Genomic DNA, 18,719 nt, shown 5'->3' on the forward strand with positions numbered 1-18,719 from the left:
TGCTTTACTAAATCCTTCTATAATTAAATACGCCAGATCGAAGCACTGCTGGAGTTAGCTGGAGAGCTACATCTTGTTAGCTTATTATTTGTTGATATTGGGTAAGTAATAGCGAACCAAGTTACCCATATCTTTACCTCAAGCAATTTATATCAGAAATAGAAGGTTCCTATTGCTATGTAACTTATCACACAATATTATTAAAACAATGATCTTATAGATAATGTTTTCTGATTGTTTAAAGGGGTGAAACCGTATGAATAGAATTTATACAAGGGAAGGTTTAATTTGCATTAATATCTAAGACCGACTCGCCCACGGTTACTTCTGGTTTCCACTATTATGAGCATCGTTCTTGAGCTCGAAGGTAAGAGAACTCTTTGACCAGGATTTCCTCACTTTAGGCTTTCGTACGTAAAATCTTCTGACTCTATCTATCCAGGAAATATTTTTGTAACTTAGCTTGAGTATTTCACATTGTGAACTTGAAAACTAATTTCATCGAATTATAAAATGTCAAACTTAATCTTTTTTAAACCTGTTAACAATTAAAAATAGTTGGGGAATTGCATGCTTAAAACACAACAAAAGCATTAATATACATAACGTAAAAACGAAAACCAACTACAATTACGTATGATTTGCAATTCAATAGTGAATTAAATTATTTGTAGACTACAATATTGCACTGTTTTACTTAGTGTCAATATTAATTGTATTTCCCATTTATAGTATTGATAAAACAATATTTATTGATTACAAAGTGTTTGTAATCTATGATACTTGATGATAAAATTAGGTTTAGTACACAAAAAATACATCTTCAATTTTCTTCAGTTCCAAAACATTTACGAAATGTCAACTGTTTGACACCCTTTTATAAACACCATATATAACATCTCATTTCTAAGTGGTAACCGATAGTAGATAATGGCATGATGGCTAGTAGATAACGGAAGGTATTTCAGAATAATGTATTGGATTCATATTGACTATCACGTTTTTATTTTGAGAGGATTTTTTTTCTTATTGCATGGAACGAGAATAATGTGTTTCATGGATAATGTCCTGGTTTCTACAAAAGTGTTAGGTTATGTTACAAACTATTCATGTTTGCTACTGTATACCAGCCCATTGAACAGTGACAAACTAGTTTTCTGCAGCGGAGTGCTACTCAGTCACAGCGTTGCAGTATTAAAATAAGGACTCAGAGTTCCGGTGCACACTCTCTCTTTTAGAAATATATTTTCCCTATTCCAAGACAACAGATTTTAAACACTTATTTTACTCGCAACCACTCCTTAAATAAGGCTTTAAGTCTTTCATTATCAAGCAACGATACCTTTAAGCTGTAATTGCATTATACAGGTACTTAGAAAGGATACAAAATTATCCTGCGTTTTTGAATAATTTGTGTAAGGGTTTTTGATAAAACGCTCTGAATCAAACTTCAAACATGAGAGTAGGAATATTTCCTCTGATGGTATGAAGGAACATCTATACGTACGCATAGTACTACATAAGGGCATATTTCTAGACAACAATTAGATAAATGTTACTACATCATTTTTACATAGCGTTTTAAAAGCAATTGTTTTAATATAAGCTTTACAAATAAACTGTTGTTACTTAGAAATGAAATATCATTTTCAACTTCCACAAGAGTATGGTCTCTTATTATAGTATAAGCCTTATTCTTCCCTTCTTTATGTGGCACTGACCTGTACGAGGAGCTTATCAAACAGAATAAAGATCTATAACTAGTTTAAAAAATATAGTAACATTATAAGTACTGATTGTGATTTTTATTCATCTTAAATGGATGTAACATTTTTATATAATGAATTACAAATTTGACATAAAACAGTAAGGGCGCTGCACACATTTTTATAGTAAGGCCATATTAGTGATTAAATTATAAAGTTCTGGTGATTATATTTTATTTAATAACTTTAATTTTGATATAATACTTATACTTTATGCACAATATCACGTTTAAAAGGAAAATTATTGTTTAAAGTTTATTATTTATAACAATGTTAATAGTTTTCAAACAGTTAGCGGAAAAATACTGATTACACACACACACACACACACACACACACACACACACACACACACACACACACACACACACACACACACACACACACACACACACACACACACACACACACACACATTATGTATTGTAAAGTGATATTTGAGACAGCTTTTAAACATATTTCTTGGTTGTATTCCGGCTTTATCTAAGTTAATGGGTTTGGGTCTTCACTTCTTCCACAGTATAGGGGATAAAACACAAAAATTTCCAGTTCCATCTCTTGCTTATCAAACATTTAAATTTACTACATACTTGATTTCAAACTTATGAAAACTATGGCTGTGGCCCTTAATTTCCTCATTCCGGAATAAGACCAAAGATACTATCATCGTCATTTGCTACTTATTTATTTTTAAAATTGGAATTTACGTGGTTTTTTAACAAATAAATTTCCATTTCACCTCATTTACACCTAAGCATTTTAGTTGCGACCAATCATCACAGAATTTTGTTTTTGATATTTCTAAAGTAATGCATTTGTTACTACTTAATTATACCTACAATATTTTACAGTTTAAAAGACTATAAATCAATTTTTGTTTAATCTTTCATATTTTAAATTATATAACTTTTTTATGATAATAGAGATTCGTAGAATGACAAATATAAGGTTTTGTGCTCCAAATTAATATTTTATTACTTAAACCTGCATATTTAGATATTGGACGGTTAAAAAGGTGTAGTGTACATCTGTCCCTAGTTTAATAATACAAGTATTTTGAATTTGTGCGGGTTTTAATATACTAAAGCTACCAGAGCTGCCAAAATATTTTATAGTTTCGTTGTCACCAAAGAAGGGACTAAGCTCTAATATTTAGATTAACCAGACAAGCTTACAGTATATGTATTATTATTCCCAATCAACCAGTGATTCTCAATTTTCTGTACGTTTTATCCGATTACCATTGCAATATACTATCTGATTAGTTTATAAAATTATTACTTGACATAAATATTTTTACTAGGAGCCTGTATTGTTTACTTTGAAGTATTACATATTCAGCTATTTTATGACATCACACTATTTTAGTTTTTGCTGTCACAATTATTATACTTTAGATTATTAAAGTTATACTTGTTTACCAGGCATTAAACCATTTTAACCATAAATAATATTCATGAGTAAAGTTTAGAACATGATTTAAATATGATATCAGCCGTAGAACGACTAATTAGGACTAATTAGCTTGCTTTACGCTGAGATTAGGTCGGGTTCGCTTACTTCAAAACCAAAACTCAGCTTGCAGGCTGCAGGCGTTTAGCAACTTGGAACATGAGATTATGACGTCAACGTTTATATGTATCATTTATGGTTCATATTAACCATCAGCATTATCATTCGTATAACTGAAAATTAACATTTTATGTTTTATGAACTTAATAAATATACATCTGAATCATGTTAACACTTAATTATTCACTGTATATGAAGCAATATGAATATTCGCTGGTTGATTCATCATAATTGTACCATAATTAACAGTCATGTAGTTCAGCCTACTGCCGTACTTATGTTCAGAGCTCTTCGACTATTTATAAATGTAATAAAATTCACTTAAGAGAGGATACCCGAAGTTTATATAGATATAGCTGAAGACCACAGCGTATACTATTTTAAATTTGAAAATGTATCTTAAATTTGATAGCTATATAATCCGATCAGCTTATGACAGTAATAGTATTAAACAGAGAGTGTATATAAACGCACTTACGGACGATAATCCAGTATTTTGTTACAATAAAATATTGTTGGATTTAAATCAATTGTTAAATCTGGTTTATTTCTGGTAATCTATTTTGCATATACTCAGGAGGGATAACATGTATTATATCTAATTAGGGTTTAAATGAATTGAAGATTCCTGCAAAGACACCTACATTATTCAGAAAATCAAGAAAAGGTTTTTTTTTGTTCCCTTAGGACAAGAATCTTATAAATTGCACTTAGTCCTGTAAGAACCTTTGCGCTGCTTTCGGAGTAACAGGATATTCAGGATGGGTAAGGTTAGAGAGTAAGGGCCGCCTCTTATTGAGATCCATGAGGAAGAATTAGGGCACTACATCTCTAAGTCATGTCTCCAAGGAAGAATGGGAGGCCAGCTCTGAATCAGCCTGTCCAGTAAAAGTAAGCAGGGGGTGGCACACCCTTGTTGAGGCTAGCAAGAAGCTCTGAGATTAGGTTACAGGTAAGAAAAGGTTTCATTAGTTACAAGTTTTGTGTTGTTTGATATATTTTGCATTTCATATCACAACTTAGGATCTGAAAAAAATAATATTTATAGCAATTCCGAATGCTTTCATTCTTAAAACATATAAATTAAGTACGTAAATATGAATATATTTGTTCATAAGGGGTAGTAAAATCTGCAGTATTTCTGGTATTTATAATATTTTAACTAAGCGGGAACATCTTGCTACAGAGTGCAACTATAATAAAGTGAAGCTGTTCTTGTTTTGATTAATTTCACTATTCACGCAATGCATGAGGAATAATGTTTATGGTCAAAAAATGAATTTTCCTATCATTTCCAATAGGTTTATACCTTTTTGGGACCAGTCAAAGAAAACCATGTATGGGCTAGCCTATCTGAAAAGACCAACCGCATTAACTGGTTTTGGTTTAATTTAGATTTAATGCATGATACCTGAATCTACTAGTTACTTTTACTACTAATACAAAAAAAAATACTTTGGTAACAACAATAAAAATTACGTGGATTTAAAAAACATTCTTACAACAGGTACGTAACAGGTGGTAAATGAAATCCAGTGCAGTTCTTAAAAAGGTATAAAAGTTGTAATCTTATTATATATTTTATAGTCTCTACTGTAAAACGTATCATGTGGGTTCTTTATTATTTCAATATCCTACAAGGGAGCATATATTTATGTAAGTTGGTTGTCAAATTCATGTTTCACTTTATATTTGATGTCGTCATTAAACTATTTGGGCTGTTCACTATGTATAGAGATTACAATTCTGTTATTAAATAGTAAACATATAAACAATAGCTTAAAAATAATATAATAGTGTGCATAAATTTATTAAATAAATATTAAAACTAATATTAATAGATACCATAATATTACAAATTCAAAATATTTGATTTGTATTAATAATTTTGTTATTAAATATTGCACAGAAAGCATTGCTTCAAAAATTCTATAATAATGTTTATGAATTGATTAAATAAATACTCAAATTAGTATTATTAGACAACATTATATTACAAATTCGAAATATTTTACTATTTATTTTATTTCTTGGACGTAAAAAGTCTTTTGAGTTTTTTTATGTAAAAATTAAAAAAAAACTGTTAAAAATATCATAGTATTAAGTAGCCATTGTTTATAACACATCAGCAGTTTGGAATCTAATAAGACCCTTTTAATGAGATCGACTTCCGCAACAACATATGTCACGTCGTTTAGGCGCCGCATGTATGATTGTGTTCAATATGTTTGTATAACATGATCTTTTGTAATGCCTCCCAACCATCAGCTCTTTACTTTGTCTTCGAGATTATTCTTCTGTATTTCGTATAGTTAAGTTCTAAAAATATTCAATTTAATTCATTATTGTAAAACATAACTGTGTAAGCATTAGAAAATATCAAATCATAGTCCTTAAGGGTTGTGTCGTTTTCAGGGTTTTATTGGCTGTACTATTCATTTTTACTCAGGTATCTTTGTGTTCTTAGTGTGTTCTTTACATGCAGTGCAGTGTCTTCCATCAGCAGTGATTTTGCATGTTAAAGGTTCTTTTTTGGCAGGACAAAAGTCGCACTTTGCTCTTACACCTTTTCTGCGACTGTTGGTACTGGTGCTACTCCATTTATTTTCCGGAATTTATTCTCGCAATGCAACAGAAAGTGTTGGGATGGAGGCTCTCTTCTCATTGAGTGCAGATAAACAAGGTTTTTTAAACATACTCTGCTTATTAAAAATGCATATTTACCGTGGAATAAAACAGTGTACAGTAACAACTGTTTAGTGTTTGTTAGGTTTACAGCAATTCAATATCGTTATAATTCTTCAGCTTTCAATAAAAACGAAGCCAAAACTCTACGGCTAACTATAATAAGCAAAGCGCAGATTTCTTGAGTTAGAACTCACCATTTAGTGTCTCGTTATCAACTATCTACTATAAGGGCCTGGTGTTTCTGGGTGATGTTAAATAAGACCAAATCTCTCACTAAAGAGTAATAAATTGTCCTCCTACTTAAAACTATTAAACGAGACATTTTAATAGCCATTAGGTAAGAGTTCACAACAACGTTAACAAGTAATCCACTTCAACAGATTTTAAGGAAACCTGATTTTAATGGCCTGTTATATCGTTATGAATAAGAATTGGAAACGTATGAATAAAAATCCCCTGTCATAATTCCAGTAACAGAGGTTTATGTTTTCAAAGTAAAACTCACATTAATACATCTTCCAGGCTCGTTCTCGTCCATCTTTGTACTTGGCCACCACTTAATCCGTCCGTCTCTTGGCACCTGGTGGCACCTTCCTTTCATTCTCGTACTGTAAACTTCTCACTACATTATGAATACGAAGTGATGTCCGAGTGGTAGTACATTGTGACTTCTGCCCGGCTCATTCTCGACCAGTTGTCGGGTAATGAATGTCCTTGCACACCTTCCTGGCACCCGGTGGCACTTTGATGTCATCCTCTTAGTAATGACTTGCCATATTAATAACAATAGGAAATAATATTCAAGTGATACTCACATTGATACTTCTGCCCGGCTCATTCTCGACCAGTTGTCGGATAATGAATGTCCTTGCACACCTTCCTGGCACCCGGTGGCACTTTGATGTCATCCTCTTAGTAATGACTTGCCATATTAATAACAATAGGAAATAATATTTAAGTGATACTCACATTGATACTTCTGCCCGGCTCATTCTCGACCAGTTGTCGGGTGATGTCCTTGCACACCTTCCTGGCACCCGGTGGCACTTTGCTGTCATCCTCCCAGTAACGGCTCGCCGAGTGAGCGAAGAGAGCAGCAGGAGTTGCGTGAGAGACTCGGGTATTAGTCACAATACCAGTCGCCTTTCCTAAACCAAAATCAAGAAATATGGACTTCTGAAGAAAAACTTGTACGTTACTTATTTAACTTAATTATATAGCTTCTTATTTAATCATTGGGCTACGTAGCGTTTTGTTGCTATTATATATCCTTCATGTAATGGATATTTAAAACTTTATTCATTTGTAAGATGTTGCGAATATTATAGATGTAATCTAAACTGTCTATGGACGCCCAGTCAATCCAATACCCTCCGACTCACACACTTGTCATTTATTGAATATTTTGAATGACAATGTCTTGTAAAATTAATTCATTCTATAAAACCGTTTGTGCTGTGTGGTGGTATAAGATGATGTACAATGTTTAAAGTTAACTCTATACACCGTATTCGATTATCTTTAGCGCGGTTCCAAATAGGTAAGTAAGTATTGATACTTAAAGAAGCCCATTTATTTAGAATCGGAGTGTTACCGCAGTTTTTCATATTTAAGGAAGGTGATAGTCCAGATCAATAAAGTCTATTAGAACATCTTCACAAAAAATGCATATTATAACAAAGGCACGTGATCAGGGATATTGGATATTATAAAGGACACATGATACCTCCAAAACCACAAGGTTCTTGGCCCAAAGGCTGAGGAATAAACGTCAAGAAACTGTTAAAAATATCTCTATTTGATACAATATTGAAGTATTTGTATTTAAATATATACTAAATTTTACACATTCTACACCACCAGTACCTATAGCATTTATTGAATAATCCCAAAAGTTAAAGTTCACGATTTTGTCTTTTACTAGTAAATATAATAAATACCTTCACGGTGTGCCCAATCCACCAAGGACTCTACTTTAGAGTTGACGCTGGACTTGCAATTTTCAAAGCGCCCTCTAGCATCCAACCCAACAGTCTCAAAGTTCGCCTTGACCCCACATAGAAGCGCTGTAGCGCAGGCACTGGACTCCCCTATTTGGGCATCCATGTTGTATGTCTGCGAAAGGGGATAAAACATTAAATAGGCTATATAAATTAACATTACAATTCAAGATAATGTGTGCGGTAATACTAAATCTTTTACAAGATTGATGTTATGTCTTAACTAACAAATTGTAATTCTTAACAGTTGTCTGTTTAAGCATCCACGGAATATGAAATCGGGTCATCCTGCAAGAATGATTTATCTACTCGACACAAGGGGGCCGTAAATATAGTAATTAAAACTGTGCACTGAATATTAATGTATTCCAACACTTGCCAGGCAAAAAGTTATGAATGTACAGTGCAGATAACACAGGTTTACTGTAATAGTTACTGTAGCACAAAGCTTATTCCACCAAAGCATTTATAGAATTTTTAATATAGATATTATAGTATTATAATATATTTAAATACAGTTTCACAAACTTTTGTTTAGAAATCGCTCGCTATTTAATGAATGGATATATTTTATTGCAAAACTTATGTTGGATAATCTGAGGTTACATTGCACTAAAGTCCTTTTAGTTACCCCTGATACCTTTCAGTTAACAATAACCTACTATTAAATTTTGCATTTATCGGTGTATTCCGAGACTGTGCCTTCTGTTTTTTAACCTTTACTCTTGTATTATTCAAATAGAGCTCTTCTTCCAAGTGCACTATTTATTATCATCTCATATTATAACTAGCAGCAATTAGATAAAGACTGATATATGTAACTGTCAAATGCCAAGTTTTCTTAAAACAGGTCAACTTAACTTTAACAGCAGTAACTCAAAATGTTTTAATATAAATTTTGTTTTAAATAAATACACAAACATACTCTAAACAAGATATACAAAAATTAGAACTAAAAAATATGAGCTCCAAGGATTTCTTTATTTTATTAATTATAGCCAGATAGAAACAAATTAATTAATAACTATAGTTGGATCTTGTGTCTTGAGTCACTGCATGTCTGCGACGTGTTGTGTGCACATACTGCCAATCCTCCAAGGCCACAGGTTTGTGCAATGATCTTATCAATGATCAATAAACTTTGTACATTTTGTACAATACGAAGTAAACCGTGCTAATAACAATTGTTACTGTCATAAGCCGGATTTGAACCTGTACAACATCTCAGTTAAACTCAAAGTTCGATGTTTCAGACCGTGCGGCCACCGGCTTTCCCAACTTGTTAGCAGTCTTGTTTGGCAAATTTCAGTTAAATATAACGTATTAAAATAAACTATTTTCTTCGTTGAAACCATTTCACTTGCATTCCCTAATGTAAATTGTTCATGGATGGACTTTCACTTACTGAAATATCCAATTTGTCTCATTACTTCAAGAGTGTGCTTACAAAGTCCTCAAAGTACTCCACTGCAATCCATACCTTCAGATTAGACAATGCCGATGTTAGGTTACTTTTCTTTGTTAAATGGAAGGTTCTGTCCTGTGTAATGATCGATCTCAAGAAGAAGCGCTAAGCCTCTGCGCATTTTCCCATGTCTTTCTGAAGCGGCCATCAGATATCATATATTTAGTTACTTATTCGTGGAGTATATGTAACGCGTACTGGTATTCAAATTCAAATTCGTTTATTAAGAATAATGCTTACATTACAGGTTTCCCCAATTACGATGGAGCATTACATTATATAATTAATTAAATAAAGAGAGAATGCTATATGCACATAAGTATACAAATATGCATAACAACGTAGTATAAGTTAAAAAGTAATAGTAATAATAACAAGAACAATATAATACTCTACATTCCTCAATTAAACACATTGGAAACATATGTCCACTGGATCAGGGGAACCTTACAACATGCGAGAAATCAGAGACACTAAACAGGACAGCAAAATAGTGACAGAAAAATAAACGTTGCCCATTTTCTCCATAAACTGATGAATTAAAGGCCGAGATGAACAAGAATATGGCAAAAATTATGATAAACTAGTTCTGGCTGGTGTATTCGAAGGTTTCATACAATATGTCTCGCCGACTCCTGATTCTAACACTTCTGAGAACTGAAAAGTGAGAACTCCTGGACGATTAACTTTGATGCTATGAAGACACAGCAGAGATAAGCAAAATAAAGAGAAAAGTTCGAGAGTAATACGGTCTAGTATTTTACTCCTAGAACGCCAAAGAAGCCTTCACATCTGAATCCACTCTTCATCTCTACTAGAGTAGGATTTGTTCGGATCTAACAAAGGAAAACGGGATAATGTTAAACGGCCAACTTGGGCACTGAGGGCCGAGCTCTCGATAGACTCGGATGGAGTGCTCGATAATTCCTTCTGTAAACATAAACATGGAATCTGTTCAATGCTGCATCTAAGCAGAATCTCCAAGAGAGAGGTAATGGTGAAAAGCTTGGTGTCATTGTGGCCCTATGTTTCTAATTTTTTTGGAAATAGAAAGACAGACCAGGTATAGGGCAGACAGTAAATAGAATAGCAAAATAATCCTTCGTGGACAAGCATCTCCTCTGGTCAGAATAATATAGCTTATTCAATATTCTCGTTCATTCTAGCGACGCTCAGAATGTGCAGAGTATTGTACTTCTTTTCCACACCCGCAAAGAAGCCTCTTGGAATTGTAACCGATTTCTCTGCAGGAATGAGTACAATACCCAATGACCCCACTCTGTAAGGCTATATTACTGAGAGTTCCAACTGTATTGAGCTATTGATATATATTTCATATGGCTTGACTAGGAATTAGGCATTTCGTAGATACCGAGTGAGTCTACTTCAGTTTATCTAACACTAAATAACACTTATAAATATAGTTTATAGTGAATAACGTTAAATTACCAAGAGGTTTTAGCTCTAATATTTTTTATTTTATACATAAAAAAAAATTATTAATCAATGTGTGTATTCATAAAACATAAAAATGTAAAGAACAAAATTACTCCCCAGAACATACAGCACCAGTTGTGTAATAAAGACCGGGCTTACTGAGAAGAGCCTTGCGCTTTTCATGAGCTATACATTAACCTGCTTGTATGGAATTTGTATGAATGGCAGTGATAGTGATTTGACATTGTCGTTCATATCACTCTCTTACATAAACTACGCCTACTAGAATTGGACCCAAGTAAATTTCCTGTAACTAAAGGTATGATCAATCTTAGCGCATGATAATTATTTCCAGAATTCTATTTCATTTATAGCTCCTCACTAAATTAACTAATAAGCTGCGACTCTACCTGCCCCATATATGAAACAAGCATGTACGTATGGATTGCAATCCTAGCTTGTTAGTAAAGTTAGTTTTTTTCACTCCTCACTTTTTTGTTTAATACTAAACTACTCACCGTTATATTGCATCCATGCGACATGGTTTTTGTTCATGTATTTTACATTTCGTGGAGTATTTGAAGCACTTTATGTTGCGGGTAATACACAACTATGAAAACATATACCTAATATTTCTTATTACCTAACTATATTTTCACAACTCAATCAATTTAATTTTTTCCCACCTAATCACAAAATAGTTTTTTAAAGATTATGAAATAAAACAGAGCTAAATGTCAACTTATATGTCTAATCACATCATAAATAACTTGTTTTCTTTTAGTATCTGAAATTTCACTTTTTAAAGCATAAACTTTTGTAGTTACTAGGACTTAAATATAGAAACACGTTCTATATTTTTGACGGAACCCATATGTTTTAAATAATAATTAAACGAAGCATTAATAATATTCTAGGTGAGATTAGGAGGGCCTTCGGTTAGAGGAAAATACATGTAATGCTTGCTTTACTAACGTTAACTATTGTGGGTTTTAAAGCTTAAAATAATATATTATATAAAGGGTCAGTCTTCTCTTAACATAATCTTCTCGCATGTTATATGAGGTGTTAGATGTTACTAAACATTTGCAATATAAAAAAGATCTCTAAAGTTTTATAACAATCTTATAGTTATCTCTGTTCGTAAATAGTTATAAAGGTATTATTATTTATTGTTGAATGTTTTAGATCCAGTATTTCTCTATAGATTCCCAAATAGATTGGATAAGCTGAAAATTTTTGTAGTTGATTGCACGCAGTTATCTATTATTTCTTAGATAGTATTTTAGGAATAACTAATAATATTTTTTAGTTTGGACCTATAACAGTTAAAATTGAGGCTTTGTAATTACTCTTGATTTACATATAACATAATATACAGAATTATAGAAATAAAGTATCCAATTGAGAATAGCCGCTGAGCAAAGTATTAAGGACTACAATCTGTGATAACCAGTCAGCAGCAGATTATATTTATGGGAAGCGCACGCTTTGTTACATCTGTATTAGATACTTGTGTTTGAGCGCTTAACTTACAATACAATATAGATCCAGAATATCAATTTGGACCAAGTTAGTCTACAATGTGCTTACTACTAGACTTTGAAGTGCCTTCATTTATTGACAAAGTAACGTACAAAATTATGGAACGAAAGAGGTTTAAAAAAAAAAAACAAGGTTTAACATAATATAATAACATTCCCTGTAAGATATCTTTCCTGAATGCAGAAAAAGTAAACAATTCATTACTTCGTGTCAAATTTGTGGGTATTTAAAGAAGGAAGTTTTTGCATTTTATATAGGGCTCAAACATTTCAACAGCACACACTCTTACAGGAAATATAGCATTATGGGATGATGTTTTTTTATGAAATAAGAAAAGCATAACTTAAAATAATTATTATCTTAAATTGTATTTCATTAAAAATATAATTTTCTACATTCAAAAATGAATAAAAACCATGTCACTCTCTTTATCTATAATTCGTGTATGCACTAAAAACATTCCACACTTTTATCTTCAGCTTCTTTTATTTGGACCTGATTACATATTTTAATTATCATATATTATAAGGTGTTGAGCTTTTTGTATATTACTAATTTTCGTTTATTTTTATGAATTACGAAACTTTATAAGTGACAGAAGAATATTTCGTAGCATGAAATAAATGTAAAACATTACCAAATTATTAATCACTACTGTTGTAGGTTTAAGAGTATATGTTGATAATCATTGAGTAATCACTACCCGGCTGAGAAGGTGGGATACCAAAATTTTACTTTTCCTTTATCAACTTCTTGAGTGTCCAGATCTCACTCTGTGGTCCACCGCCGTTGTACTTCCAATAAACTGACAGAAGCTACGGCACTACAAAAGTTTAACCGTTAATAGAGTTGTGACTTCGCTTCCTCACCTCCAAACTGATCTTTCTTGTAAGAAAAATTACTTTCTTCATTCACGTGTACATACTTTTTAAGTTTTCTTTGTAAAAATGGACAATCTATTGTGATAACTTTTAGAAGGTCACACTCAATTTCATTCACTCATCCAACAGCAACCATGCCATAAATATTGTATATAAAGAACTCCATTACAAGAAAGTTTGTACAAAATTATACTGAACACAACATTATACTATTGGATGAGACAGTATCTGGTGTTAGGAGTCATCAGAGCTTGAGACTGTATTGTAGAAAGAGTCAATTCAAGTACATATAATTTTTTATTGGTATATAAAAATTAAGTACTTATAAATTTTTATTTGACCTCCTCACATTATACCGTCCCGTCTCCTCACTTTTACAATACTGTGGCCTAGTTGCAGAGAGATTAGGTGTAAGATATTTAATTGTATATATGTATTTATTTATCTTAAATACGTAAATATACATGTTTGGAGGAACTAGCATCAATCTTTGTGATATTAATAAAAACTCGATATTATTACTAAATAATCAATGCTATAACTGAATGAATTAAGCCTATATGTGGTTACATTATGATAAAATTATTTAAGCTATTACTCTAATTTTCGAAGGAAAAATAATGTAATATGCGTAAGTAAGTCAGAAATAATTTTCGTATTTTTAGGACATTTCTCACAAACAATCCGGTATGATAATGTTTTAATGTAAATGACACCTTACTTTGAAACCGATACGAAGAAATTATTATTTAGTATAATTCACTAACCAAATTTAAAAAGAATTTGACATCACGCGAAAAAAATGTCATAGCTAATATAAATCGTATACCTTTCTCAGAAGGTATGCTTTAATCTCCTTACAGTAAACTGCTACAATTTACATTTGACTCTCACCTGGGAGATGGTTGACTATGCTCTTAGAATCAACTTAAATATCGGACGTATAAATTGTTACCCAAGATCTCCTTAGACAAATTTTCATTGTAGTAATGGTAGTACAGTACACTGTGCAGATTATACTTTATAAGATCTAAAATATTTAAATTAAAGTATGAGCTTTCCTTATTTAATTCGTAAATTTCACCATAAATGTAAAAACTAATAAATATAATTACATACTGTGATGCCTACTGACGAAAGCTAGCATGGTGAGATTGCAAAAATCTCAATTCATTTCACTCAAGACGATTGATTTTCAGCCTACTAGAGCTTCCTACCGGTTTTCCTGACCGTGTAACTAAAAATCAATTAAGCTTGGCAACTTACTCTACAAATGTATTACCAATTAATAACTGTAAACTGTGTTTCTTTAGTACTTTTCTGTTTAAATACATATTCATTTTACAGACGGTTAAGAGTATATAGCAACCCAGTATGGTAGAAAAACGGTAGATACCGATAAAACAGTAATAATAATAGAGTAGCATTTGCTACATAAGCAATTTAAAATTGATTTAATAAATATTAATAGGATAAAATATTAACTAATTTTAGCTTTCCATTACATAGATTATTATATTATTTTAGTACAAAAGGGAAAGAAAATTATTTGAACTCACTAAATAATGAACGTAAGTGTTCAAGAGAGTAAATGTCATTGCAGGTATTATTTAAAGTAAAGTCTTCAATTTTAATATTACTTGTAATAACCGTTTAGTATACTACAGTCAGAATAATTTTCATACGTCAAAACATAAAAGATTTATTAAAAATTTTTGGGTGATCATAGTAAAATTAAGACTTGAACTTTGGGTCCGTACCAACAGTAACAGGGTGTGACACACATGGTACGAAAACTGTTTAGAAGGTATTTAGTACTGTTTTAATTAGTCTCGTTTATATTAAAGAAAAGTGCATTTAATTTTATATTAAATTAGAAACTTTATTTATTTGAGATTTATAAGAAATTAAAATTTTTAGTCCATTGTTTTTGAAAAAATATTTGAATTCAATTTATTTTATTTTATTCAAAAGAAGAAAATCTTTCTTGAGAAAACTTTTAAAAAATTGTAGTGTAAGCGTTTTGGGATTGAATATAAACATCTATCAAGTACAAGAATTGTTCTTTTTATTTTAATTTAATTTTTAATTACTAAACTGCCAAATAATAAACCACATTTAAAGTGATTTGAGAAAGTATTCTCCTGTCTACTACCATAATATATATATATATATATATATATATATATATATATATATATATATATATATTATATATATATATATATACAATTAACTAGGTTTTAAACTCGATAATTAAGTGCTGTTAAACTATTCAAAAAATGATGTAAATGGATTTTGCGAAACCTGCTGATCCCTCTACAAATAGTACCATACAACTAGTACAATTTTAAACATAAGGCAGTAACATAATATTTAATAATAGATATAATGTTACAACGTGCCCACATCAGGAATGAAAAATACTACAGGAAGGTTATTCACACAGATATGACCACTATTTTAGATTAAACTTCCATAGAAATGCTTATTGTATAAACCATTCAATGTGAAATTTTAGTATGATAGTAATGTGAGACATATTCCTGAGTAATGTATTATAATGCATTGCTCATAAACAATAAAATGGATTAGATAATAAATAAACGATTTGAAGGAAGAATATTGTTACTGTTTTGTTAGGCTATTTCATCACTTAATATTTTTTTATTTTATTTTCTGTCAAATTAATGTAATTAAGCCCATAAAACAGCGCATCAGACGTCATATAGCCTGGTCACAGGATCATTGATGGTGTGTACTTTATAGCACTTTGCATTAAAATGAAATGTGCATCAAAGCTACTCTTTGCTCTAAATACAATAATCGTAAGATTCAAACCAAATACTTCAGTGTTTATCTAACACCTCCGTTTCTATTCAGTAACGAAATAAGAAGAGACTCTAGACCTGATCAAAGACGTTGGTCTTATCTCATGTGTTAATTAGACAGCAGCAATCTATTCCACCAATCAAGTAAGCTCCTCAAAGGCTTTGGCTATGTCTCCACAGATATACCGATCTGCGATTGATCCTATAAATAAATTCGTAATTGCATTTTATCCTTAGACAAACGAAAAAAGTTTACCAAATTACTCAAAAAGCCTTATGATATAAAATGTTGACGTCTTAGACACCCAGTTATCTTTAAAATCTTTTCCATCAATTAAATTGTATTTAATCTAATGCTTTGAAGATTACCGTCTGTACAGTATTTTTATATCGGTGTATATTTTGTTACATGTTATAGTTATACGAACATTATAACAAGTGTATTACATTACAAGAAACAAAACACTGAGAAAATAAAGGTTAACAAAGGATTCATGGTATTTACCAACATTAAGAGTAGTTTTATAATACATGTCGTAAAAGTGTTACTGTATTAAGTTAAAATAAAAGTTTAAAGTTGTATTGTGGACTATATAGTTTTAAGACTATGTACTTTTGACTAATTTATGATTATTTTCATCCTACCTTAGCCAATGCGACTGCTGGAAATCGGTCCCATGCCAACTCCGTGTCTTCACCCAACTTTCCTTGACGCTGACCACGGAACAGTCTGGCCGCCGTGAGGGTGGCTAGCCCCATGCCGTCCCCCACCATCAGTACCACGTTGCGAGCGTGAGGACGCCTGCCCTCCGGTAAACGTCGTAGTAATGCCTCTCGTGCTTCACCGTACCAGAAGTCGCGGTCTGTTAACATTTGGGACTTTCAGAAGTAAGTGACTTGCTGGCAAAATATTATCCCTAATTAATGAGGCAACATCGGTGTTACCTCATATAATCGTTGTATATTACTGCTTTCTTGACCTTCGTCAACAAAATTAAAAACCACAATTTTCAGTTAACCAATATAGTTTCAATTAATCAGAACACATGAATAGAGTGAAAAGGTTTTATAAAGTGATTTATTCTCTGTAGAAAACTTTAATTTCTTAAAATACTCTTATATTTAACAGAATTTTTATTACAGCACTATATTTTTAGTTGCAATTCATAAATATGCTTTTTAAAATGAGCTAAACTCAAACAAAAACAATAATTAATTGTAAATGTTAGATTAATAATCCTTATTAAGGACAACGTTAACATTAAATATTTCAAAATAAAGCACATTACTGCAAAGAAACTAGAAATTCATAATAATACTTAATTCTGTTACGAATAGGTTTAACTTTCATTCAACAAATATAACATTATCCCCCAATAACCACAAAACCGTCGCCACCACTGAGCTTGGGTAGATCAATAAGGATCAAAGTACAAAGACTGAAGCCACTGCTCCTAAAGTCAATTGTTAAGGCAATACTGGGAAAATAATACTGCCCAATTCATAAACAATTATTTGTGTGCTTTGTATTTTTCCAATACGGCACAATTTATGTGGCCGTGTTATTTAGCTTCATTAAATTTTACTGAAGACCTTATTTTGTATTTTTGTTTTTGCGTTCAATAGATAAGGAAATACGTGTTTTCTAATAAAAAAAATGTTAATACACTTCCATAGATTTATTTTAACTTCATGAAGGATGGAATTCACAAGAATTGAAGAGAACCCAATATGTGTGTGTGTGTGTGTGTGTGTGTGTGTGTGTGTGTGAGTGTGTGTGTGTGTGTGTGTGTGTGTGTGTGTGTGTGTGTGTGTGTGTGTGTGTGTGTGTGTGTGTGTGTGTGTGTGTGTGTGTGTGTGTGTGTGTGTGTGTGTGTGTGTGTGTGTGTGTGTAGTTAAAATGTTAGTATTAATCCGTTTATGGCTAAAGGCAGGAAGTAATACACTAAACGTAACACGGTAAACCAGAATGGACTATAACGTTTTTTGTTTGAAATTAAAATGGCCACGCATCAAAAAAATATTGCAAGTACATATTTGAATATAAAAAATCTTTTGTTGGAATTCAACAATGAGTGTTTTAATGATTTTGTGCTGTAAAGTATAATAATTTGTTTCGACAAAATAAAATAATTATATATTCATACAAAGTTATTAAAAGTCGAAATTACGCTTCCTTATTTTTACATCGACAACTCTTCCTACCACCACTGACAACATACCGCCAGGCTATAACAGTGCAGAAGCGATCATCACGCCACAAAAAGATGGTAGCAAACCAGGAATAAGGGTGGGCCCTTTTCTATGATTTGCTCCTTCCAGGTGAACTTCTCCACACCATACAATCACTCCACCTTGGATTACTATAAATCTCTAAACTATTCAATACTTTAGGTTTGTGACTTAGTTTATTTTTCAGAACTGATAACCAATCCTGTCTAATTTTGGAATAATGGTTGACTGATCGGTTGGGCCGCTAATTTGATGTATGAAGCCTTGATTAATTTCCTCTTAAAGATGTATTAATATGATCT

At 31.8% G+C, this 18,719-nt stretch overlaps 1 protein-coding gene across 1 annotated transcript in view; it reads right to left on the minus strand.

The window, feature by feature from the left end:
• LOC124369428 (alkaline phosphatase, tissue-nonspecific isozyme-like) overlaps positions 1–17,043 on the minus strand; it is a 37,112-nt gene extending 20,069 nt beyond the window's left edge. Inside the window, exons 1-3 of the mRNA XM_046827434.1 lie at positions 16,831–17,043; positions 7,967–8,141; positions 6,996–7,174 (exon numbers count right to left, since the gene is read on the minus strand). Of these exons, the coding sequence (XP_046683390.1) occupies positions 6,996–7,174; positions 7,967–8,141; positions 16,831–16,959 (483 nt within the window). The 5' untranslated portion in view covers positions 16,960–17,043. The remainder of the gene's footprint in view (positions 1–6,995; positions 7,175–7,966; positions 8,142–16,830) is intronic.
• Positions 17,044–18,719: the final 1,676 nt, after the last annotated feature.

This window comes from Homalodisca vitripennis, chromosome X (assembly GCF_021130785.1).
Source record: "Homalodisca vitripennis isolate AUS2020 chromosome X, UT_GWSS_2.1, whole genome shotgun sequence".
NCBI lineage: Eukaryota > Metazoa > Arthropoda > Insecta > Hemiptera > Cicadellidae > Homalodisca > Homalodisca vitripennis.